The sequence below is a fragment of the Staurois parvus genome, unplaced genomic scaffold, assembly GCF_062004578.1.
Source record: "Staurois parvus isolate SC_StPar_1 unplaced genomic scaffold, SC_StPar_1.0 ptg000096l, whole genome shotgun sequence".
Lineage (NCBI taxonomy): Eukaryota > Metazoa > Chordata > Amphibia > Anura > Ranidae > Staurois > Staurois parvus.
Window position 1 is genome coordinate 541,849 of NW_028317892.1, and position 26,266 is coordinate 568,114.

At 42.6% G+C, this 26,266-nt stretch overlaps 1 protein-coding gene across 5 annotated transcripts in view; it reads left to right on the forward strand.

Annotated features, from left to right (window-relative positions):
- The window catches only part of EPS15L1 (epidermal growth factor receptor pathway substrate 15 like 1), a 252,064-nt gene extending 244,789 nt beyond the window's left edge, over positions 1-7,275 (forward strand). For all 5 annotated transcript variants that reach the window (XM_089670784.1, XM_089670785.1, XM_089670786.1 and 2 more), the window contains one exon: positions 902-7,275. In XM_089670784.1, coding sequence (XP_089526910.1) covers positions 902-1,048 — 147 coding nt within the window. In that variant the 3' untranslated portion in view covers positions 1,049-7,275. The remainder of the gene's footprint in view (positions 1-901) is intronic.
- Positions 7,276-26,266: the final 18,991 nt, after the last annotated feature.

Sequence of the window (26,266 nt, forward strand, 5' to 3'; positions counted from 1 at the left end):
CATTTTAACCTGTGTGTGCCACCTTGTGTGTCTGTACCAAGGCCTAACATTCCAGAGTATGTAAATCTTTGATCAGGCCCATTTGAGTGATTTCTGTTACCATTATGATTTGAAAAGGAGCCAAACAACTATGTGACAGTAAATGGCCTCATATGATCACTATCCTTAAATAAAAGACAGGTTTTTTGGAAAAATCTGTCATATTTTCAATGTCAATTCCAAGACGTCATGATTTCTGCCCTGGTATACAAACTTTTGAGCACAACTGTAGGTTCAGCTTCAGCCAAGCAGACTGTATGTTTGTTCTTCTGTATTCATTTGGGTTTCTTCTAGGTGTTTTGGTTTCTTTCTACACTCAAGAAAACATAGTAGTAGACTAAACTGTTTCTTATCAAATCAGCCCTACGATGTGCATGTATTTGACAAGATTTGTTTTTTGTAGCTTCAAACGTATTGTCTTATAGATAGTAAAGGCCCATGTTTTTGGGAAGAGTACACTGGGAAACCGTTTTTATTCTGTATCAGCTTGTTGTTTTCTTTTATTGCTGTTTACGTATTTCTGTCTCAATGCATCTTCTTTCATTTTTTGTCTGAGGGACAGTTAGTGAGGGTAAATCTCCCCAGCTGGATCACAGACAGCAATAAAAACTTACAGACGTTCTATCCTTCCTTCGCCCTATCCAAAACTGGTTGGAGTTGGGCTTGGACAAGGTTGCAATAAATAACCGTAGTTCAGTCTTTTCTAGAATTTCTCAGTTTTGTGTTAAATTAGCAAAAATAAATTATGTTGATTTTCTTTCTAGCCAGGCGTCTTGTCAAAAACGAAACAAGTCTTTTTTATGTATTGGTCTTCAGCTCAGAACTGCAGAGTAACCAACCTATTTATTTTCATATCTCACAGTTTGGGAACGAGGAACAACAGCTAGCATGGGCCAAACGAGAGAGCCAGAGGGCAGAAAAAGAAAGACTAGATCGTTTAAAACGACAGGAACAAGAAGATCTGGAGCTAGCTATTGCTCTCAGCAAAGCAGAAATGCCCAGCTCTTGAGAACTGCATCATCTCCTGTACCCGTACACCCTGTGACCATGTGACAATATGCCAACTGTATGATGACAAAAAAAAACAGAGAGGGAGATGAAAGTTGAATACGCCATCACTTTTGATGTCTTTTATTTTAAACAACTAGCCAATCATGGGAGATTGCTGTTTTCACCTGGCTGCCATCCAATTATGACATTTAATGGAAGGTTTCTTCGTATTCAGCTGAAAATAATCTCATACAGAGACACTGTTGGAGCCACCATATTATTTGGTTTTCTCTTGAATGGTATCTAGGAGAATTTTATTTTAAGATTTTGCACCCACAAACAAAAAGTTTGAACTGAATTCTGCACATTCTCAAATCTTTATCCATGACAGGTTGAACATAAAAGCTCTACATATAATAAGAAAGGGAAATTGATATATCTTTTCCCTTCCTCATGTTTCCTGTATTTTTATTTGCTTTTACAGATACTGATCTCTAACTATGAAAAGGCAGCTAGCTCAGCAGTACAGAACTGCAGCATTTCCAGTGTTACATATCACTACCAGAAAATATAATTGATGAAAGATTAACTAATGTTTAAAATAATAATTCTTCTTTGCTGGAGTGAATTGTTAATACATTGTTACACTCTAGGAAATTGACATCCGTTTGGATCATAGGAGTGGTGTGCAATGTTTCTGTACACGGAAGAGAATGGCTTACATTTTGTGTGTCTCTGTTTTTAAATTCTAGATAAGTACCATCTGATGATCTAGGTTATAGATCTCATAATAAATGCAATTTGTGCATTATTTTAAAGCAATGCATTGCACATTAAAGGTCATCTCCACCAGTACCTGCTAGTTTAGTTTTACATGGTTGGTTAAAGTGTAATTGCACTATACTTATATGATATGCCTTCCCACATTTAGTTCCCACCTCCTAGTTTTATGTTCACTTAACCCTGATCCATCTGGTGAGCAATATATCTTTGGATTGGAGACAGGTGAGCATACGTATGAGAAGGGAAGGTTGTAAGGGTCTACTAAATACATTGGTGGCTTCTGAAAAATGTAAGATTTGTCTAATGTGAAGTGATATATTTTTAATAAAATGATGAAACTCATCACGTTATGTGATGTGACGCAATGGGCTTAAGCACATTTTTAGGGTCAGAATTTCAGATCAAATTGAAAAAAAAAACGAAATTTTGGCTACTAATGTAAGCGTAACTGTGCCAAAGGTGCAGTTACACTTTATTAGCCAATATCGATTGGTGTTTGTTTGCATCAGATCTGTTTTGCACCACTACACAAATTTATCTGCAAAAAACACAAGATCCACTTGAAGCAGGTCACATGCAACTGTCAATAAATTATGAATGATCTCAGACTGATGCCATTGACACGCCCTCAGTAATGTGCATGTTTTCTTGCATCATCGGACTCCCTAGTTCTGCCGAGCTGATGTCACTCAGTGGCAAATGATGGTGATACACTTCCACATAGCTGTTCCATAATGTAAAAAAGATCAGTAATGTGTGAGTCCAGGTTTAATAGTGTGACACCTTTTGTGGGAGGGAACCAGGACACAAAATACTGCAAGAAAATTTCGCTATCTGTACAATACTAATGTAATTGGTGATTCTGTTCACCCAAAACTGAAATACTTATTTTGAGTGAAGTTGGCCTTTAGTGCACTTTGCATGAAAATGTAGTAAATAAATGAGCATATATCCTCTAAAAATAAATGGACAATATGCCCATTTGGTTTTTTCCTATAAATATTTACAGATTCTATTTGTGTGATACCTCCCTTAAAAGTATGTATCCAATATTATATAAATTGAATAATAGATTATTTTATACGGAACCAAAAAATGAATAAAGTAGGGCCCATTCACACATCTGCACTTCGAAATATGCATTTTTATAGCTTGTGGTGCAGTTCTTGATGGATTTTACACGTAAGCAAAAAAACTTAGGCAGGCCACACAAGATTAATTTTCTTTTGATCAACCAGCGGGTTGACTGAAAGAAAATGAATTGATTCCCTCATCCACATGCTCAAAGTAGATGGGGGAATCCTGCCCATGGAGCTATTGTATTCTGACAGGAGGGAGAATTCGCACTGTCAGAATACACTCTTCAGCCCTGAGCGAGCATTACTCAACAGGCTGGTTGTACAGAAGTCGATGGAGAGATCAGCTTTTGTACAACCAGCCTGCCCACAGATGGATCAAAAATTTGGCTGATCCCTGCTGAACTGGCCAAATTTCAATCCATCTATAGCCGGCTTTAGGTGCAGAGTCTCATTAAAATAAATTACATAGAAGTATAATTGTTAAAATAATAAAATGTAAAATGTGCAGGTGTGAATGGACCCTTATCCTACCTTGCATGAAATGGTTGTTCTCTTTCATTTGATAGAATAGACTAGAAGCTGAAATGATGGTGGCACTGGAGGTTATACCAGAAAATAAATGCGAAAAACAGGGAAGCAAACACCTTGCACAGTTAAACCTTTAATGATCAAAGTGTTAAAATCAACAATGGTTGCACTCACATACAGTATGTCATGAATGAAAAGTGCCATGAATATAGCCCACATTTTGCTGTAGTTGTAGAAATGCTCACATCATGTCCGGTGATGTCCAGTGGTTACCCAGCATATGAAGTCTGAATCTCACACATTTTCCTGTAGCTATGTCCATCCAACAGTAGGCATGACCTGTGTGAGCCCAGTTTGAAGCTGAATTGTGTGCCTCCCTTCAGCCTGTCTGCTTGTGGGGAAAGATTCAAACTTCATGCTGAGTAACCACTGGACATCAATGGTCATGATATGAGCGGTTCTACAACTTCAGAAAATGGGATGCTTTTAGTTGATGAAATATGTGAATATAATAATTTTTTATTTTAGTGCATTGATCGTTAAAGATTTAACTGTGCAAGGTGTGCACTTCTCTGCTTTTCTCCTGTTTGCCTTTTGCTCAGATCCAGGGCATTCTCTTGTGCATGGTATAATCAGGGATAGCTGCAGAAGACTTTGCTTTAGTTCTTACCAAAGACTTGGGACTTTATTCAGAAACTCATCAAACATCATCTGCTCATTTTTTTTTTGTCACACTGCTGTTGGTCTTGTTTTTATCTGGCATGTAGTACAGACGTTTTGTTTGTTATATCAGAAAATACTAGATTGTTTTATTACAATCAAATCAGGGGACTTGAAATACAAAAACAAACTACTTAAAGAGTTATTAAACCCAGGACCCTGTATTCACTATATCTGGTCTCCCACAATACACACAACATGGAAATGCAATTATTTTAGTAAATATAAACCGCTAAATACCTTTTCAGCAGTATATAGCAATCTTGTGATCTCTAGCAGTGTCCAGCTAAGCACTGATTAATTCTTGTAAGAGTTTTCATTCTGCTCTGACTGTCCTATGAGGTTGCATGACCCCTGACACTCTGTCTGGACAGTGCTGATTGGCCCTGTACTGAACACATGCACCCTCTCAAAGAAAAGAAAAAGCTCTCTAGCCATGCACACTAAACTGAGCATGTGCAGAGTGACTCCTAGAGCTCTGTACTATCAGCACATGGATTGGGGACAGTATCAGAAGGGTAGGATCAGAGAAGACAGGATCGAACAGCCTTTTTATACAGTGCAGAGAATTAACCCCTTAGGTTCTACAGTGAATATGACAAGCATACTTTACTGCATATACAGACTGATTTTACTGTTGTGGGCTTAGTAACACTTTAAGCTTCTTGCACACAAACTTAATAATTTACTGACAGTTACACATAAGATCTTGCTGGCAGAAAGATCTTGAGTAGAAAATGCAAGTTATGTTCCATAAAGAGAAAAGAGCCTTCCATACAAGAATGACATTGCATGCACATCATAGATGTTTCCAGATCCCCCTTCGTTTTAATGTGGGTCACTCAAATCATGTGTTGACATCCGCCTTGGACAATGTACCTTTTTAAAAGACTTAATTCTGACTTGATTAGCAAAATAAAGGCTTCAGGACTTTTTTCCAACATGCTGAAAGGCGGAGCATTGGCTTGTACAAATCCTACTGAAAACAGGGTATTTTCTTTCATGTTCTAATGGCATGCCTGCAATGGAAACTGAAATATCTAGTTCAAATGAATCCTCACAATTTAATTATCACTGCTAGGTGCAAATGTCAAGGTAATAAGTAAAGTAACTAGGGGGAATCAAATCCTTCTGTGATAAACCTCATATGGGTGACCCCCTTTTTCTTATCCCTGGGTCATTTACTAGTGGGACTATGGAACTAAATATATTAAAATTACATTACTGTCTCAGAACTGCTATGCAGTCTGGAGAACAACAGCTTCCATCTAAAGGCTCATCACGCATGTAATCTACTTCATGGAGGATCTTGTGCTTTTAGACGCTCAGGTGGATGCATTAGTAACATTGTTAGGTCTTGTTCACATGGGCATACTTAAACGTACACGGAAGGGCCATGTTTTCCCACATGGGGTGCACAGGTGTTTTCGCATCCGCGTGCAAGCAGTCCAACGGAAAACTTGTACATCCTGGGGCGGGCAAACTTGGCCCTTTGCATGGGTACATTCTTACGTATGCCTGTGTGAAAAGGCCTTAAAGATATGTATTATTTCCTCTGAAAACCATAAACTGTTAGCAGCCCTTGAAGATTAGTAAGAGAGATGAATGTTCTTGTCCTTGTGAAAATGAAGGCTTTTATTAAGAAGGCCAGTAAGTTAAATTGCATATATTATATGTCTTTTATTTATACACAGGTCTCTGGGATATTGTATAAACTGTGCCTAATCACCATACACATTAATAGTTCAATAGCAACCAACCTCAGCAGATTATAAAACAAATGGTGCAAGGTTTAGACAACACTCAAGCCAAAATCTAATCTGTCTGTTTGGCATCTATTCTTTGTAAATCTACCTGTTGTAAAGCTATAAAATAATGCACATTTTGAAGAATTAACAGCATGAGACAAAGGGTTAACTAGTACCATTGTGGTTTTAATGCTGTGGTAAGGAGATGTTACTTAAAAGTCACACAGTATGCAAACCTCACACTTACATTACTATTTTCTTTGTGGGATTTATTTTTGTTGTTTCTTTATCTTTTGGTGAATAGCAAAACCGCCTTAATACAAATATGATATGCAGACCCCTCATAAAGATGACCTTGACTTGCATTTGAATCAAATGCTGGAACACAACATATATATTTTTAATAGAGGTTTTCTTCTTGTTCCTGTTAGAACATGAAAGGGTCAATCCACCCTAAAGTTATATTTTAGTTTTTGGTAGATACTGCTTGTTAAACCACCTAATGGCGTCTCACGTCTCTTCTGGACTTTGTTGTTGAGTTCCCAGGCCTGTTTGAGTACTGTGCCAATTATATCATGGAGAATATAACAGGGGGAGAGAGTCCACTTTGTAGTAGGGCTGAAACTTTAGGGTGGAAAGGAACAGAGGTGGGACTATAGCAGTAAAATCTCACTGCTGTGCCCCCCCCTCATGGAAAATCAAGCCCTAGAGCCTATTCACACAAATGTGTTGCAGAAACAAGTGTTAACACAAGGGTAACTGTGCATTGTGTTGCTGGGCCATTCTTTTTTAATGGCATCCCACCACCTATATACAGTGAGTAAAATGCCCCTGTGCTATAGCGTAGCATTAAGCATACATGTGAATACTTGCTGAAAAATAATGCAGTTCAGTTATTTTTGTGTTTCAAGGTGCTTTGATGGCCCAATCAAATTGAATGGGCTGCCTTAACACAGCCATTGCACAACAAAACGCCCATTGATGCACCACAATAATGTGAATCTGCCCTAAAGAATCTAGGGAGAGACTCAGCCCATCAGCCTTCACGTGTAATCGAAATATCCGTTTTAGGTGGACTGACCTCTTAACACACAATTCTATTGTGACGTGCACATTGTATTTACCTGTATCTTTAAACATTTGTGAAAAGATGAGACTAATGCACTTTATTGCGTGCAGATACAGAAACATATCGTTCATTTGAGGCTATTGCCTTGCTGGAAACAGTCCATGCTGATAAACAGACGAAAATTTGAACAACCCCCGTATCTGTGCACAGCTACCTTACATCCGAAACTCATTGATGCATTCAATAAAAATGTTACAGCTTGTTATAGGTTTATTGAACAGCTTGCCATTTTTTTTGTAATAAAAATGTGAAAAAAGTGTTTTTTTGAACCTATATGTTTTATTTAATCACTTTGCTGCCAGGATGCAAATATGTGAAGTTTGAAAATATACCGGTGACAGTTCCTTTGCCTGTAATTTATTGTTGAAGTTCACCTTAAGGGTACATATTCATTTTTGCTGTGGTGCACTTACTCTGCAGTATTTGTTATGCAGTAGCCACAACATGACCACAAATACAGGCGTGTCCTAATTTGTTTTCTATGAGGATTTCTTCTATTAGTGCTCTCTGCATTGTGGACTGGCTGAATGTATCAGAATTATGTAGTACATGTGGGGACAGGACATTTGTAAATACAGTCATTGTGTGGACACAGCACTACAAATGCGCTTAAAAAGTGTGTGTTCAACCTTAAAATGAAATGCAACTAATTAAACTATCAATATTACTGTGAAGTAGGCATCTAAGGGTGCTCTGAGGCAGATGTCACCAGACAGATGTTCCCATTGAAAGATTTAACCTCACCACATGTTCTGGTGAAAACTTCAATTTTGGCTTTCTCATCACTTTCTGTCTCTGTCAATGGTCACCTATTTAACTAGGGAATATAAATCTACCCAGTTGGATCTAAAACTAAAAAAAAGGCTCCATTCACACTAGGGTTTTTCAAATCGCAGGCGGAATCGCCGTGATTCTGCCCGTAATTTGAAAACATACTGTAAAAGTGTGAAAATGTGCAATCGCATGTTCAGGTGCCATTCATTTCAATGGCACCTGAAAACGCAGGGTGTTTTTTGCTGCAATTGCGCAAACAAAATCATGGGATGCTCGAAACCCAAAAAAGGTTCCTGCATTTTCAGGTGCCATTGAATGGCACCTGAACATGCAATTGCACATTTTTACACTTTTATACCCCTTTTTAAAATTTTGGCCAGAATCGTGGCGATTCCGCCCACAATTTGAAAAACCCTAGTGTGAGTGAATGGAGCCTTAAAGTGTGTGGAAACCCTAACAACCACCATCTATAATATAGGTCCCTATTTGTTTTCTAAATACGCAATTGAAAGCGTTTTGATACATCTGTTTGATAAGCACAAAACAAAAATACCTGCTAATCCTGCCAGTAATCCAATATGTTCCTAATTTGCACTCTGAAGTCTTTTCTCAAGCAGTGGTGGTTTCCAATGTACCTCTGTGAACCTTAGAAGAACTCTTCCCTATCGTATGTTGATTAGGATAGAGGGGGGATTTGTTCTGTAGTGCTAACACACTTTCTGTCCTAGGGTGAGAACACCGCACCTTTATAGATACTTTATGGAGAGTGAGCATTGTCACCCTAGGACAGGGAGTGTTTAACTGGCACCTGGTGTAAATAAAGGGAAAAAGTGTGAAAATCGAAAACTAATGCAGCCAGCACATCTAAAGGACTGGTAAGCTTCAATGTGCTACATTTGTATTCCTAGATGTAGACATACTTTAAAGCAATCCTGTGTTTTGCCCACTGCTTGCCAGCAGCACTTACCTTTCCTGTTCTCTACTTCTCTGTTCAGGAATGAAGGAGCATGATAGTCACTCCATGTGTCAGCACCAACACTATGACATGGGGGGAGTCTACTGCCTTTTTTAAACTACCACTTGAGTGATTTTGAAGCTTTCACTGAATTCCCTGGTCCCAGGTAACTAAACTAAAGCTGCCCATGCATTAGTCAGATTTTCAGTCAAGGTAGATGGGGGAATCCTCCCCACTGTGTCTTTGTATTCTGACAGTGGGGAGGCCTCCCTGCTGTCAGAATACACTGATCAGTGCTGCAGTCTATAGCCTGCAGCACTGATCCAGTGACTAAAATCCAACAAGGCATTAGAAATCAATCGCTAGACCGACTTCTGTACAACCGCAATGACCATAAATTGATCGAAATTCGTCCAGTCCCTGCTGAACCAGCCAAATTTCAATCCATTTATGGCCTGCTTAAGTGACAAGAGAGCAAAGGAAAGAGGAGTATATAGTGCTGAGAAAGGTGGTGATGGGGTTAAAGTAAATCTGTTGGATAGCCCTTCATCAACTCAAATTCCTGAGTTTGTGCTGGACTTCACCCCCTCACACACCACAAAACTAGGTTCAGGCACCTCTAAGTGCAACAACACAGTGATACTGGCAATTTAATATGTTTAGGGTGCAAGCTTTAAGGTTGTCATTCTGATTCTGGCTTTGATACCTAGCAAATTACAGTCCTTCAGACCCTGTCCATACTACATAGAGAATAAACAGGTGGCGCACACACCTAGTGCATTATCCAAGGTTTATTGAAAAGTATGAAAGGTAAAAACATACTCACAGACGAAGCATGTATCTAAAAAGCATTTGCATAACGATGATGGCCACAACGCCAAGCAAGGTGTTCCAACTGTCAGGGTGGTCAAATGGCTGATGCGTTTTGGGGACGAGTCCCTTTTCTCAGAGCTACTGACCAGCCTCTGATGCAGATGTGTAGGGGATGGATGATGGGAGCCTTGCTGGTCATGCTGTATGTGCCAGGCATCACCAGCAAGGCTCTCATCATCCATCCACTACACATCTGCACCAGGGACTGGTCAGTAGCTCTGAGGAAAGGGACTCGTCCCCGAAACACGTCAGCCATTTGACCGCACTGACAGTTGGAACACCTTGCTTGCCGTTGTGGCCATCGTCATTATGCAAATACTTTTTAGATACATGCTTCGTCTGTGAGTATGTTTTTACCTTTCATACCTTTCAATAAACCTTGGATAATGCACTAGGTGTGTGCGCCACCTGTTTATTCTCTATCTAGTGGCTGATCTTCCCATCTGAGGAGGGCTGCACCCCTGAAGCATTTCCTTTGGTTGTCACTGTCCTGGTTCCCTTGGCTTGCCTTTTGGCTGTGCATTTCCTGAGGTGCTGGAGAGTACATACGATATCCTGTCTATACTACCTTGAACAACCCTCTAGGGTAGTAGGGTCAGGGTAACAGCCCAAAAGCCTGCACATTTAAAGCTCTGTTACTTTAGCTAAATGTATTGAGTGTGCAGCAAAAATGTACACGTCAAATGTCCTACTAAGGTCATGCTTCCAATTGCTCCTTTGCTTAAGCCCAAAATCCAGTTACAGACTGCACAGAAGGAACACTACTATGTGTGTGAAAGCAGTGGTTTCTACTGCAGCGGGCCATCGCACCCTACCTCCAACACCACATCTCCCACGATGAGTCAGAGGTAGAGCTTTCAAATCAGTGGAGTGTGTGAACTTCACACAGAGAGCAGTGGTCCTTATCTTTAGCCTGCTGCCTCTGCCTTGAATATTGGGCTGGTTCTAAGGAGCAATTAGAAGAATGAGAACAGTAAGAGATTTGCTATGTACCTTTTTGATGCTCATACAGTAGATCTACAGTATCTATAGTAATGGGAATGTCAACAAGTCAAAGTGTACCTGTAGTGTAAAGTAAGCACTGAGAGGTGCTTGTGTGTACCTTTGTTACTGTTCCAGACTTCCTCAGGAGCTTCTGAGCACTGGGCACTCAGTGTGTAAAATGACAAAGTTCTGCCATGCTACTCGGCAATGTGGGCTGCTCAGGAATCGTAAAAAGGTAATTGCCATCTTTACTCACTTCATTCTTGTATGTTTTTGTAACCCTACAGGTTTACTTTAAAGCCTATATCTTTGTTCATAGTGCCCAACAATTTCTGAAAGATATTTCAGATGGGCTCTTCCAAAAATAAATAAAGAAAGGTTTTCATATCTGTCACTTGTCAGCCATGTGTCAAGAAAGAGGAAAAAAATGGAATGCAGGTTGTCACTGTCTCTGCTGGTATAAAAAGGTCTGTAACTCATTAGTGCCCTTTCACTTCCATCTCTAAGATTAGGGGTGTTTTTGCACGTAGTTTGACCCTGTTTTTCAGCATTCTATGCCAAGAATTTGTTAAATACTCCCTCTCAACCACAGGTACCCTTCAATATCAGAATACTAAATAATAGCTGTTAGGACAGCAGAAGGGATAATATATGAAATATTAATCCGTTGTGTGTCTATTGTTTAATATAAGAGAAATGTTATTGTTTTAATATAATAAATGAAAAAGTTACTTTTTTGGAATCTGTCACTGTTGTGTTGTTTTTATTTCCCTTCAATATTGTCATCCCTTTTATAAATGCAACCAATTTCTAAAGGGTTTACAAGTCACTTTACAGCCTAGAAGAGGTTTAGTTCAAGGTAAAGTACACCTGTCATGTACACCAAATTATTATAGACTTTGCTTTTGAGAATATTAATTCACTGGTTGTCAGGAGACTCTAACTTCATTGCTTTCTGAGTCACTGATCTGGAAAAAGTATGCAGAAAAAGGAATTCACTCTCATTTAGAGCATGCTTGTTCTGGGTCTGTGATTCAATAGTATTATAGGAAGGCAATCAGACAATTTGCTGTTCAAATTTTTGGTTTAAAGTGTTAATAAACCCACAACCGTAAAATCAGTCTGTATATGCAGTAAAGCATGCTTGTTATACTCACTGTGATACCTAAGGGGTTAATCCTTTGCATCGGGTAAAAATGATGTTTGATCCTGTCTTTTCTGATCTCCTTCCAGTTTCTCTTAAATATCTTCTGATAGTACAGAGGCTTGGGGGCCAGCTGCACATTATTATTATATTATTATACAGGATTTATATAGCGTCAACAGTTTGTGCAGCACTTTACAAAATGAAGGTAGACATTGCAGTTACAATCCAATTTGGTACAAGAGAAAACAGAGGGTCCTGCTCGATAGAGCTTACAATCTAGGAGGTCTGGGGTCCTGCATCCTCCTACCGGAGAATGAAAACTCCTCCTCCTGTTCTGTCCCCCTTTGTAATGTACAGCGCTGAGCGAACTATTGGCGCTTTATAAATACTGTATAATAATAATAATAATACAAGCTGTAACCAGTACTTTGCTGGACACTGATAGAAGTCACAAGACTGCTATATACTGCTGATGAGAAAAGGTATTTAGCAGTTTATATTTACTAAAATAATTGCATTTCCATGTACTGTGGAAGACCAGATATAGTGAATGCAGGGTCCTGGGTTTAGTAACACTTTAAGACCAAACTATTGTGTGCTGTACTGGACTCCAAAAATGATTTTTGATACTAATACTGGATAATGGTAATGAATGCTAAAGTTTGGGCTAAATTACATATTAAGTCATTTTGTAAGTAAAAAGTATTAACGACTGCAGGGACCAGTGTGTTAAAAAAAAACATACTTGCAGTGTTAGAAGAAAATAGTCATTTTGGAACATGCAGACATTTGGGCAGCTGTCTACTTGTCCAGTGATGAACTTTTTTTTTTTTTTTGCAAGGTCCCTGACTCTAATTAGGCATTAATTTCCATTAGCATTTGTCACCTGTTAACAACTGTGAAGCTTAATGAAATCTGACACTTCCTGGTATGTGCAGGTGCCCAGGCACTCTTACAGTGGGGATCGAAAGTTTGGGCACCCCAGCTAAAAATTTGTATTAATGTGCATAAAGAAGCCAAGGAAAGATGGAAAAATCTCCAAAAGGCATAAAATTACAGATTAGACATTCTTATAATATGTCAACAAAAGTTAGATTTTATTTCCATCATTTACACTTTCAAAATCACAGAAAACAAAAAAATGGTGTCTGCAAAAGTTTGGGCACCCTGCAGAGTTAATATCTTGTACTGCCCCCTTTGGCAAGTATCACAGCTTGTAAACGCTTTTTGTAGCCAGCCAAGAGTCTTTCAATTCTTGTTTGAGGTTTCTTTGCCCATTCTTCCTTACAAAAGTCTTCCAGTTCTTTGAGATTTCTGGGCTGTCTGTCACGCACTGCTCTTTTAAGGTCTATGTCAGGGCAGGAGCTGAGGAACGGACAGGCAGGCCTAACAATGTAACGCACTGGCTGACGACAACCACCACCCACAGACCGAAGTCCCTCAGGGCGCGGAGTCTAAGTCCCAGGCTGTCCTTCACCAGGGCCCCTGATGGTGGGGATGGACTTGACGCAGCCAGGAACCAGGTCGCGGCCCCCGAGACACCTCAGCTGCGGTAATGGCCGCCGCCAATGGCGTGTAGCTGGTGGAAGAGACAAAAGAGTAGTCAGACAAGCCGGGGTCAACAACAACAGGACAAAAAAGTACAGGACAGCAGACGAGAATCACAGGTCACGAGCTGGGTTCAGCAACAGAGGGTCAGATCAAAGGAGAATACAAAGAATAGTCAAGTCACAAGCCGAATCAGATACCAGGAGAGTCACGAGAGTCAGAACAGAGTAATAGCAACACAAAGACACAAGACACAAGTGCAAAGAGCATGTGCGGGCCACAGGCTTATATGTCATCAGCCACACCCCTCTGGGGGATGGACCACAGAAACCTGAAGGCATAAAAGGATTCCCATCATGCACAGCAGAATCCAAGATGGACGCCAGCACATGGAGTAACATAACCTCAGGGAAAAGGTAGGACCTTGACAGTACCTCCTCCTCAAGGGCCCCTCCCCCTCCGCGGCTCAACAAAAGGTTTCTGAGGAAAGCGGGTATGAAAAGCGGGGAGGAGGGCAGGAGCATGGACATCCGCGGAAGGAACCCAGGAACGCTCCTCGGGACCATAACCGCGCCAATGAACCAGGAACTGTAATCGACCGCGCACCAATCGAGAGTCCAGGATCCGGCTCACCTCATACTCCTCATGACCGTCAACCCGGACAGGACGGGGCCGAGGAAGAGAGGTAGTGAAGCGATTGCAGATCAGAGGTTTCAACAGGGAAACATGAAAGATATTGGAGATCCGCATCCCAGACGGAAGGGCAAGGGCATAGGCCACCGGATTCACTTTGCGGAGAATGCGGAAAGGACCGACAAAACGGGGAGCTAGTTTGGGTGTGGGCACCCGAAGATTGAGGTTGCGAGTAGACAACCACACCCGATCGCCGACCTGGTATGAAGGAGCGGGCAACCGTCTGCGATCAGCCTGGAACTTCTGGCGCTGAGCTGAGTCCCTCAAGGCCCTCTGGATCTGCCCCCATGAAGAACGCAGGGCAGCAAGATGGTTCTCCACAGCCGGAATGTCCTGTGGTGAGAACCTCTCAGGTAATACCGCGGGTTGGAACCCATAGTTGGCCATGAAGGGAGACATCCCGGAGGAGGAGTTGACCGCCGAGTTCCTGGCAAACTCTGCCCACGGCAGGAGATCGGCCCAATCGTCCTGATGGTCTGAAATATAACACCGAAGGAATTGTTCTAAGGCCTGATTGGAACGCTCCGCAGCCCCCTTGGACTGCGGGTGGTAGGCTGAAGAAAAGGAGAGACTAATACCCAACTGGGAGCAGAAGGCGCGCCAGAATCTGGACACGAACTGACTCCCGCGGTCTGAGACAATCACCTTAGGTAACCCATGCAGGCGAAAAATCTCCCTGGAAAAGACCGTGGCCAGTTCTTGCGCTGTGGGTAATTTCCTGAGTGGAATGCAATGGCACATCTTGGAAAACCGATCGACGATCATGAGGATGACCGTATGACCCCGAGACACCGGGAGGTCTACAATAAAGTCCATCCCTAGATGTGACCAAGGACGCTCCCCATTGGGAATGGGTTGCAGAAGACCCAAAGGGAGATGCCGTGGAGACTTATTTTGGGCACAGATCGAACATGCCGCTACATAAGAGGCAATGTCGGCATGGAGGGTTGGCCACCAGAATAAGCGAGAGACGACCCAACACAGCTGGTTCTTCCCCGGATGCCCGGCAGTTTTGGCGTTATGGTAGGTACGCAGCAGGCGGGTGCGCAATCCCTCGGGTACGAAACATCTACCCTCCGGCTTCCCGGGAGGAGCATCAGTTTGAGCCGCCAAAATCTGCTCCCCAAGGGGAGAGGTCAGACTGGTGCGAATGGCAGTCAGGACCTGATCTGGAGGTATAAGTGAGATTGGCTCAGAGTCCTCCCTGGACAACTCAGAGTATTGCAGTGACAACGCATCAGCCCTGACATTCTTGGAACCAGGCAAATATGAAACCACATAGTTGAAGCGTGACAAGAACAGAGCCCATCTGGCCTGGCAGGGTGTCAATCTCTTGGCCTCTGAAAGATAAGTCAGGTTCTTGTGATCGGTAAGAATGAGGACCGGAACCGCGGAACCCTCGAGCAGGTGCCTCCATTCCTTGAGAGCCACAATGATGACCAACAACTCCCGATCTCCAATCTGGTAGTTGCACTCAGCCGAGGAAAGCTTCCTGGAGTAGAACCCGCAGGGAAGTAGGGGTCCATCGGGTGACCGACGCTGAGACAGGAGAGCCCCTTCTCCCGTCTCGGAAGCATCAACTTCGAGGACGAAGGGCAACCCAGGATTGGGATGCGAAAGAATCGGAGCCGAAGCAAAGGCAGCTTTCAGAGCCTCGAAAGCTATGATGGCCTCGGATGGCCACTCGTGAGGGTTACTCCCCTTCTTGGTTAGGTCAGAGAGAGGCTTTGCCAATGAGGAGAAGTTCCTGATGAACTTCCGATAGTAGTTGGCAAAACCCAGAAAGCGCTGAATGGGCCGAAGACCATTGGGACGAGGCCACTGCAGAATCGCCGCAACCTTCTGAGGGTCCATGAAAAATCCCTCCGCAGAAATTATGTAGCCCAAAAAGGCAACCTGGGATCGATGGAACTCGCACTTCTCGAGTTTACAAAAGAGTCCGTTCTCACGCAATCGTTGCAGCACCTGCTTGACATCCTGGACATGGGACTCCATGGAGGTAGAGTAAACCAAGATATCATCCAGGTAAACCACTACGCACTGCTGCAACAAATCACGAAGGACATCGTTTATGAATTCCTGAAAAACCGCGGGCGCGTTACACAATCCGAAGGGCATCACCAGGTATTCGTAGTGCACAGTTCTGGTGTTAAACGCGGTCTTCCACTCATCCCCCTGTCTGATCCGTACGAGGTTGTACGCCGCCCTAAGGTCGAGTTTGGTAAAGACTGTTGCTCCCTTAAGGCGGTCGAACAACTCAGAAATCAAAGGAATTGGATATGCATTTTTAATGGTAATCCGATTGAGACCCCTATAATCGATGCAGGGCCTCAATTCCCCACCTTTCTTCTTTACGAAAAAAAAACCCGCTCCTGCTGGGGAAGTAGACTTACGAATGTGCCCCCGGGAAAGCGCATCCACAACGTACTCCTCCATGGCCTTATTCTCCGCAACCGAGAGAGGGTACACCCTGCCACGTGGAGGAGTGGCCCCGGGTTGCAAGGATATGGCGCAGTCGTAAGGACGATGCGGTGGTAAGGTACCAGCGCGTACCTTATCAAACACGTCCCGGTACTCCCCATAGTCGGTGGGCAACGCAGAGTCCGAGGAGGCACACAATACCTTAACCGGCCCCCAGATGCACCCGGCCCCACACTGTGGAGACCATGAGAGAATCTCGGCTGTTTGCCAATTGAAGGTTGGATTGTGCCTCTGGAGCCAGGGATACCCCAAAACCACCGAATAGTGTGGGGAAGAAATCACCTGAAAACAGGCCAACTCCCTGTGAACAGCCCCAATGGCTACCTCTATTGGCAGAGTCTCGTGGGTAACCTGCGGCGGTTGCAGGGGCCTGCCATCTATTGCTTCGAGAACCAATGGGGCAGCACGAGCCTGCAGGGGAATGGAGTGCTGTGCAGCAAACGAGCTGTCCAAGAACAACCCACCGGCCCCAGAGTCTACCAACGCCTGGGCCGTCACCGAGCCCCCCGTCCAAGAAAGGACCACGGTGATCAGTGGCTTATCCTTGCGGAACGCCGGGGACGAGGAAACTCCACCCAAGATCTGTCCCCGACATGATCTCAGGTGCGAGCGTTTCCCGGACGGACCGGACAAGACTGCCGAAAGTGCCCACCGAGGCCACAGTACAGGCAGCGACCCTCCCAACGCCGAGCGGCCCGCTCCCCCTCGGAAAGGCGAGCAAACCCCAGCTTCATGGGTTCCCCACCAGACAAGCTATCCCCAGGAGGCGTGGGAGGAGAGGGAGGAACGGGTGGGACAGAAAACGCAGGTGCCAGTCGATTGGAAGGCCTCCACAGGCGTTCCTTGAGTGAAGGCCTCTCCCTGAGCCTGGTGTCAATCAGGATCAGGAAAGAGATGAGCTCCTCCAACACCACAGGCAGTTCCTTAGCTGCAATCTCGTCCTTCAATGTGTCAGAAAGACCATGGGAAAACGCAGCCACCAGAGCCTCATTGTTCCAACCGACCTCTGCCGCCAGGGTACGAAACTCTATAGCGTACTCGGCCACGGTCCGTGAACCCTGATGCATGGTCATGAGCAGCTTGGCCGCCAAGGCGGAACGAGCCGGTACGTCGAATACCCTATGGAAGGCATCGACAAAACCGGAAAAATCTTGAATCACCGGGTCGTTCCTCTCCCATAAGGGATTTGCCCAGGCCAAGACCTTGTCTGAGAGTAGTGAAATTAGGAACCCCACCTTTGACCTCTCAGACGGAAAAGCGTGGGGTATTAATTCAAAATAAATACCCACCTGGTTGAGGAACCCACGACACTGAATCAGCTCACCCCCAAAGTGCTGTGGAAGAGGGGCAGAACCAGTCATACCTCTGGGCGCCGCTGATGCAGCCGTCGAGGTGGTGGACGCAATAGGCGGAGAAGCAGCGGGAGAGACCACCGGAGCGACTACCAGCCTAATAGCACCAGGAGCAAGGTGTGCAGTGCGTGCAAGCAGAGTTTGCAACGCCTGAGCGAACTGATCCAACAGGTGATCCTGTTGATCGAGTCTGGCGACTAGCATTGGGAGCGAAGGCGTGCCTGCACCGTCAGGGTTCATGGCACTTGTGTAATGTCAGGGCAGGAGCTGAGGAACGGACAGGCAGGCCTAACAATGTAACGCACTGGCTGACGACAACCACCACCCACAGACCGAAGTCCCTCAGGGCGCGGAGTCCAAGTCCCAGGCTGCCCTTTACCAGGGCCCCTGATGGTGGGGATGGACTTGACGCAGCCAGGAACCAGGTCGCGGCCCCAGAGACACCTCAGCTGCGGTAATGGCCGCCGCCAATGGCGTGTAGCTGGTGGAAGAGACAAAAGAGTAGTCAGACAAGCCGGGGTCAACAACAACAGGACAAAACAGTACAGGACAGCAGACGAGAATCACAGGTCACGAGCCGGGTTCAGCAACAGAGGGTCAGATCAAAGGAGAATACAAAGAATAGTCAAGTCACAAGCCGAATCAGATACCAGGAGAGTCACGAGAGTCAGAACAGAGTAATAGCAACACAAAGACACAAGACACAAGTGCAAAGAGCATGTGCGGGCCACAGGCTTATATGTCATCAGCCACACCCCTCTGGGGGATGGACCACAGAAACCTGAAGGCATAAAAGGATTCCCATCATGCACAGCAGAATCCAAGATGGACGCCAGCACATGGAGTAACATAACCTCAGGGAAAAGGTAGGACCTTGACAGTCTATCCATAGATTTTTAATTATGTTGAGGTCAGGAGATTGTGAAGGCCATGGCAAAACCTTCAGTTTACGCCTCTTGATGTAATCCCCCGTGGATTTCGAGGTGTGTTTAGGATCATTATCCATTTGTAGAAGCCATACTCTCTTTAACTTCAGCTTTTTCACAGATGGCATCAAGTTACCATCCAAAATTTGCTGAAATTTTATTGAATCCATTTTTCCTTCTACTCGTGAGATGTTCCCTGTGCCACTGGCTGCAACACAACCCCAAAGCATGATTGATCCAACCCCATGCTTAACAGTTGTACAGAGGTTCTTTTCATTAAATTCTGTGCCCCTTCTTCTCCAAACGTACCTTTGCTCATTCCGGCCAAAAAGTTCAATTTTAACCTCATCGGTCCACAGAACTTGTTTCCAAAATGCATCAGGCTTGTCTTAATGTTCATTTGCAAAGTTCAAACGATGATTTTTGTGGTGAGGACGTAGAAGAGGTTTTCTTCTGATGACTCTTCCATGAAGACCATATTTGTACAAGTATCTCTTTATAGTGGAATAGTGTACCACAACTCCAGTGTCTGCCAGATCTTTCTGGAGGGATCGTGCAGTCAAACGTGGGTTTTGAATTGTTTTTCTCACAATCCTGCGAGCTGTTCTGTCTGATATTTTTCTTGGTCTTCCAGATGTTGCTTTAACTTCCACTGTTCCTGATGACTGCCATTTCTTAATTACATTCCGAACAGAGGATACTGACATCTGAAAACGCTTTGCTATCTTCTTATAGCCTTCTCCAGCTTTGTGAGCGTCAACTATTTTCAGTTTCAGTTTTCTAGACAACTGCTTAAAAGAACCCATGGTGCTGATTGTTGGGGCAAGGTCAGATGAGTCTGGGCATTTAAAACCTTTGAGATTGACATCACCTGGTCTTCCCAGACGATGATTGAAAACAATCCATGACACTGGCAGGTCTCAGCTTTGCAAAGGGGGCAATGCATGCTATAAATTCTGCAGGGTGCCCAAACTTTTCCAGACGCCATTTTTTTGTTTTCTGTTATTTTGAAAGTGTAAATGATGGAAATAAAATCTAACTTTTGTTGACATCATATAAGAATGTCTAATCTGTAATTTGATGCCTTGTGGAGATTTTTCCATCTTTCCTTGGCTTCTTTATGCACATTAATACAACTTTTTAGCTGGGGTGCCCAAACTTTCGATCCCCACTGTATACATACAGCCTCATATCTGTATATCCTGTAGTGTGAGATCTAAGGCACTGCTGCCTCTCACAGCAAGCTCGAGACTGAAGTGAGATTTGGTGATTTTACTGCTGCACTGCTCACTGTCCTCTTTCCTGGAGACTGATGTAAGGAAGCAAACTTTATTTTTTTAAATAGACTTCTGCTATAATAGTTGCTATTAGGATTAATTGCAAAGTAATAAATGATTTGGCACAACCAGGGAATACAATATGGGGTTTTAAAGTCCACTGATAAACATTTGTATAAGTCCAATATAGTCCATATGAAAGGAAGCTCACTTCTGCAGCAGCTCAATCCCAAGATTAAGAAGCAACTCTAAAAGAAAAGGTGGAGGAGACAAGCGCCAGCTAAGTGTAGCATTAAACCACTTGTCATAAAAGCATTGCGCTCACAAGAAGTGAATTCAAAGCATGTAGTCATATATGGATGTACATCTCAGCATTATTTATTTATTTCAGGTACTTGTATAGCGCCGTCAATTTACGCAGCACTTTTCATATATATTGTACATTCACATCAGTCCCTAACCCTCAAGGGGGTGTACAATCTAAGGTCCCTAACTCACATTCGTACATACACATACTAGGGCCAATTTAGACAGGATCCAATTCACCTACCAGCATGTCTTTGGAGTGTGGCAGGAAACCGGAGTACCTGGAGGAAACCCACGCAGGCACAGGGAGAACATGCAAACTCCAGGCAGGTGGTGCCGTGGTTGGGATTCGAACCAACGACCCTAGCATCACTAGAACTCAGAGGATAAAAGAGAGGTTTCCATAAGGCATTACTACAATCATTAATTTATTAAAATCCGTCCTCAGTTAATATTACACTCACAAGTATAGTAAAAAAATAAGCCCATCAATACTGCAAATGTGGCATCAGAGCAAGTGGAGTTGGTATGTAGCGTGTCTCACCTGATTCCCTGATTGTGTCACTTCCAGTTTGGAGTCTGAAATCACTTTCAGTCACCATGCACCCTTGTTCTGACGCGTTTACGACTCCATCAAAGGCAAAGCTGTGTTTCCCATGTGTTTTGATAAAAATTTCTGTATATGTGTATTTTTTGGATTAGCACCTTTCATCAGGAAGGATTTCTGATGTTACTGGCAAAGGTAAGATGGATTTTTACCAAATCTGGCAAACACTGTATAATATCAGTGGGTAGCCAATCTGGCCTTTAAGATAAGTGAATGGCTAGACAGTTGGCTCATCTCATAGTGCCTGTTGGGCAACTTTCTCATAAAAGCAGAGCAATCCAAAAAATTGGAAGGTCCTATTTAGGAATTTGGCCCGGTTCACATCAGAGCGATGCAGAATTGCAGGAATCTGCCTGTCATTCTGGATCACACTAAATTCACCGCATAGTACACAATGCTGTTAGGGTGCCATTCATTCTTAATGGCACCCCAAAAGTGATTAGGGGACATGTGTTTCTCTGCATGCCAAAATACATGCTGAAAAACTGCGATGCTCCACACCCAAAAAGGTGTGGGAGCTTCTTTGGCATGTTTGTCAAACATAGGGCAGCCCCTTCAAGTGAGCAAGAAGGTGTGTTCCAGCTACACAAAGTATGAAGGGGGTTTTAGAGGAGGGAGAGAGACCCATGCTCAGACAGTATTGATTTGTGGAGAAACAGTATCAATTGGAAAGGGGTTTCTGTACTTCCCCATTTTCTTCTTTGGGAATGCTTATTCAGGGCTATGTTGTGCTCGGAGCAGACTATTGTTATCCAATATCGATCAGCAACTTTGGACATTGAAAGAACTGCAGTTCAGTAATTTTGAATGCTACCTGTTCTGCTTTCACAATCTAAGCACTGAAAATGTGATTTCTATAACTGATCCAGTTATGGTGAAATAGCTTACCTTACAGTTTCAGTAGCTTGCAAACAGCAGCTCAATCCAAATGACATCTTGCAGAACATAGAAAGCTTTAAAGTGTTACTAACCCCACAACAGTAAAATCAGTCTGTATATGCAGTAAAGCATGCTTGTTATACTCGCTGTGGAACCTCTGCATTGTGTAATAAGGCCATTGGAGCCTTTCTTCTCTGCTCCTCCTCTTGTTCTCCTGGTAAGACAGACTGAACCCGTAGTCATTCACATGCTCAGTTTAGTGTGGGTTGCTAGAGAGGTTTTTTTCTTCTTGGGAGAGTGCATGTGATCAGCACAGGGCCAATCAGCACTGCCCAGACAGAGGTCAGGGGTTCTGCATCCTCCTAGAGAAAACTCCTCCTATACACTTTAACCAGTGCTCTACTGAACACTGATAGAAGTCACAAGACTGTTCTAACTGCTGCGGAGTAAAGGTATTTAGCATTTTGCATTTACTAATATATTTCCATATTTCCATTTTGTGTGTACTGTGGGAGACCAGATATAGTGAATGCAGGGTCCTGGGTTTATCAACACTTTACCCGCTTTCCCGCCGCCCTATAGCAGAAATACCGCTGCAGGACTGCGCAAGATCATGTATACATACATTTCCGGGTAGGGGGCGCACGCGCCATACCCATGCCGCCATTGGTGGCTTCAGCTGTCAATCACCGGGTCTCAGCCAGAGATTCCCCGCCGGCACCCGGCAATCGCCGAGTATCACTGATTGTGAGGAAACCTGTATGTAAACAATACATACCTCTCCCCTGTCGGCTCCTGCATATTGCTTTGCAATTACAAAGCAATGTGCTGACACAGTGAAGCAAACAGTAAAACACAATTAACCCTTTGATCGCCCCACATGTCAACCCCTTCCTGCCCAGTGCCATTAGTACAGTGTCAGTGCTTTTTATTAGCACTCATCACTGTATTAGTGTCACTGGGGATCTCAGTGACAGTCATTTCTCTCCCCCCCATGTCAGAATGCCCGCTGCAGTCCCGTAATAAGTCACTGATCACCACTATTACTAGTATAAAAAAAAAAAATTCTAGTATATATACCGCCATTTGTAGACGCTATAACTTTCACATAAACCAATTAATTTCCATCTATTGGGATTTTTGTTAGCAAAGACGTAGCAGAATACATTTTGGACTAAATTGAAGATGAAATTTGATTTTTTACATTTTTTTAATGGACATGTTTAATAGCAAAAAGTAAAACATATTTTTTTTTTCACAAAATTGTTGGTCTTTTGTTTATACCGCAAAGAATAAAAAATGCGCAGGTGGTCAAATACTACTGAAAGAAAGATCCCTTTGTGGGGAAAAAAGGACATAAATTTCATTTGGGTGCAGCATTGCATGACCGCACAATTGTCAGTTAAAATAACGCAACGCCGTATCACAAAAAATGGCCTGGTCAGGAAGGGGGGTCAGTCCTCTGGAGGGCAAGTGGTTAATCTAAAACTTGTGCAGTTCATAACAGATGAACATCGGGGTGGGACTAATTACATACAGATATACAATGCACAATGACCAACAGAACACTGATATGAAGCATCTGTGCCTTGTGTGGCGCATAAAAAGGCCAGTTTATGGTGATTTGGAAGCCTAATCAAAAAGAAACGGCCAATTTACCGCAACATGTTGACTCAGGGATTCTCCAGCATACAGTTAAGGATTATGCTATTTAAAAGGCTATCTTGTAGTTAGAAATTCAATCCCATTTTATTATTGGGCTTATTGAACATTTTGAGCATTCAGCTAAAAGAGACGTAAATGTGAGCTAAATGTAAAAATATTTAATGAACTGACATTCAAGTGCTCATGATATTGGGTGGTGTCCTCCACAGCTACACATGGTCAGTGTACCACTGACTAACGAATTTACAAATATTGCTTTACACAGCGTAGACATTGAATCATCTGAATAAACGTCTGCTTGGAGTTATTCCTGTAAAATGGTTTGTACATTCAGGTTTGTCCAAAATCTTTTATACATAAAACAGGACACACTGATCCATTGATCCACACTGATCTATTTATTGGTTGTTCACCAAAGCATATTTTTACTTTTCTTGTTTTCCTATTCTATGGCAAACAAATCTGATCTCTTTGATATTTGATAATAAAGGCAATTATTTTTATTTGTCGTAGCCAAACTAATCCCTGTACATAATGCTTCTCATACCTTCTCTGGAAGGGTAGAAATCTTCCTAACTCAATGAAACAAGGTGCATCATAGCAGACCTGTATGTCCATTCTTGGGTTTAGCAATAGTCCTTACAGGCTATATGTGACTTATTACCTGCAAAGTGATGACTCTTGCTAACCACCTTTCAATTGTTAAAGAGATGGATTACGGTGTGCATAGCAAGCTATGGTGAAAAGTGGATGTAACCATATGGGTGTGGTTTAAAAATAAATCTTCAGCAGCTTCAATGAGAATCCCACCAGGAACTGGAAGATGTATGCCTAGTAAGGACAGAAACACAGCCAAGAAGGTATTGTTCATTAATAAAATGATGTACAGCTGTGCTAGAAAAATTGGCAGAAATCATGAAATTTTGGCATTGATATGGAAAATAAGACTGCTCATGCCAAAAAGTTATTTATTTAAGGATAGTGATAGCCATTTAAGATCGCATAGTTGTTTGGCTCCTTTTTAAATCATAATGATAACAGAAATCACCCAAATAGCCATGATCAAAAGTTTACATACCCTGGAATGTTTGGCCTTGGTACAGACGCATAAGGGTTAAAATAGCAATTAGAGGTTAATTTCCCAACTCTTTAGCATTTTAAATTGCAATTAGTGTCTGTGTAAATAGTCAATGAGTTTGTTAACTCTCACGTGGATGCACTGAGCAGGCTAGATACTGAGCCATGGAGAGCAGAAAAGAACTGTGAAAAGACCTGCATAACAAGGTAAGATAACTTCATAAAGATGAAATAGGATATAAAAGATATCCAAAGCCTTGAAATGCCAATCAGTACTGTTCAATCTACGTCCCTGACAATGAAACGCGTGTGGAGCTAGAATGTGTGACGTCATCACGCACCAAAATGTGGCTGCCATCGTAATGGTTGGAAACAAGTCGTTTTGTGGATATGGTGACATGCTGTTTTAATATATTATGTGTATTTAATACTACATTTAAGGCATTAAAAATTTAATAATTACTGCACTATGAGGATTCCTCTTTCCTTTTAATTTGGATTATCCTCTATGAGGACAATACTTAGGGCTATCCATAAGCTTTGTATTGAAGACCAGGATCCTTAAGGATTATATACAGTCCATTGTTCACTTCCAGGAAGCACACAGAGCATATTGATCTTTCTTTTGGGGGTCTATATCATCTAGTGAGAGGCAGTGTGATTGGTGAAGGATTTTTCCTCTTGGTGGTTTCCTGGGAACCTATCCGATATCTGTCGGGTCTTGGCTGATGAACTTGTTGTTTTTCTACATACAAAAAGCTTTGGATTGGACTTTTTGCTATATAAAAAAAAATATATGTATATTTTAGAGTGTGTTTTAGCGATGCACTGTTTGTGTATTTTTTGTTGTATTTATGTTTATGTATTGTAACCTGCAATATTGTGCTGGCTACTTACAGTGAGGAACAGAAGTATTTGAACACCCTGCGATTTTGCAAGTTCTCCCACTTAGAAATAATGGCGGGGCCTGAAATTCACATTGTAGGTGCATTCCAACTCTGAGAGACTGAATAAAAAAAAAAATTCAGGAAATCACATTGTATGATTTTTAAAGATTTTATTTAGGAATCCTCATGTAGTGGGTCTCTTATAGGGCTCCCATTTCCCCAGATATGAAGTTTTCTGTAGGGTAGTAGCTCACCAACACAGTGAGCCAAAAAAAGATCCTCTATAGTGCAGTATTTCTTTGTACCAATAACTCCTTTATTGACAGTAGTAAAAATGCCACTCACATTTTAAGTAGTTCCCTCTTCCTCACCGATGTATGGGTGTACTGCATGTGCGTGGGACTTCCTGGGTATAACAAGATGGCAACCGACGCCAAAAGTGCGTCACCGCGCACCGGACGCTGCGTATAGCGTACCTACGCGTTACGTCACCGAAAACTCGTGACTTCTTTGAGGTATTCATTTGTTTGCTTGTTGCAATGTTTTGTTTTTTTGTTTACAAACGATTTTATTGTGTAAAAGTAGACTGTAGAACAACAGTACATTTTCAAATAGAATTTTCAGCAAAAACAAGGCACTTTTGAATAGTACATTACAGAAAAGTATATTAACGTAAGAAAGAAAAGGAATAGAAAAAAAAATATAATAGCAAGCACATGAAATGTGTAAATGATAAGGTAGGTTAAATGATACATCTGTCAACAGTATATGCCATTCAACTTTCACTGGGAATGTAGTTAATCATGCAATAAATGTCTA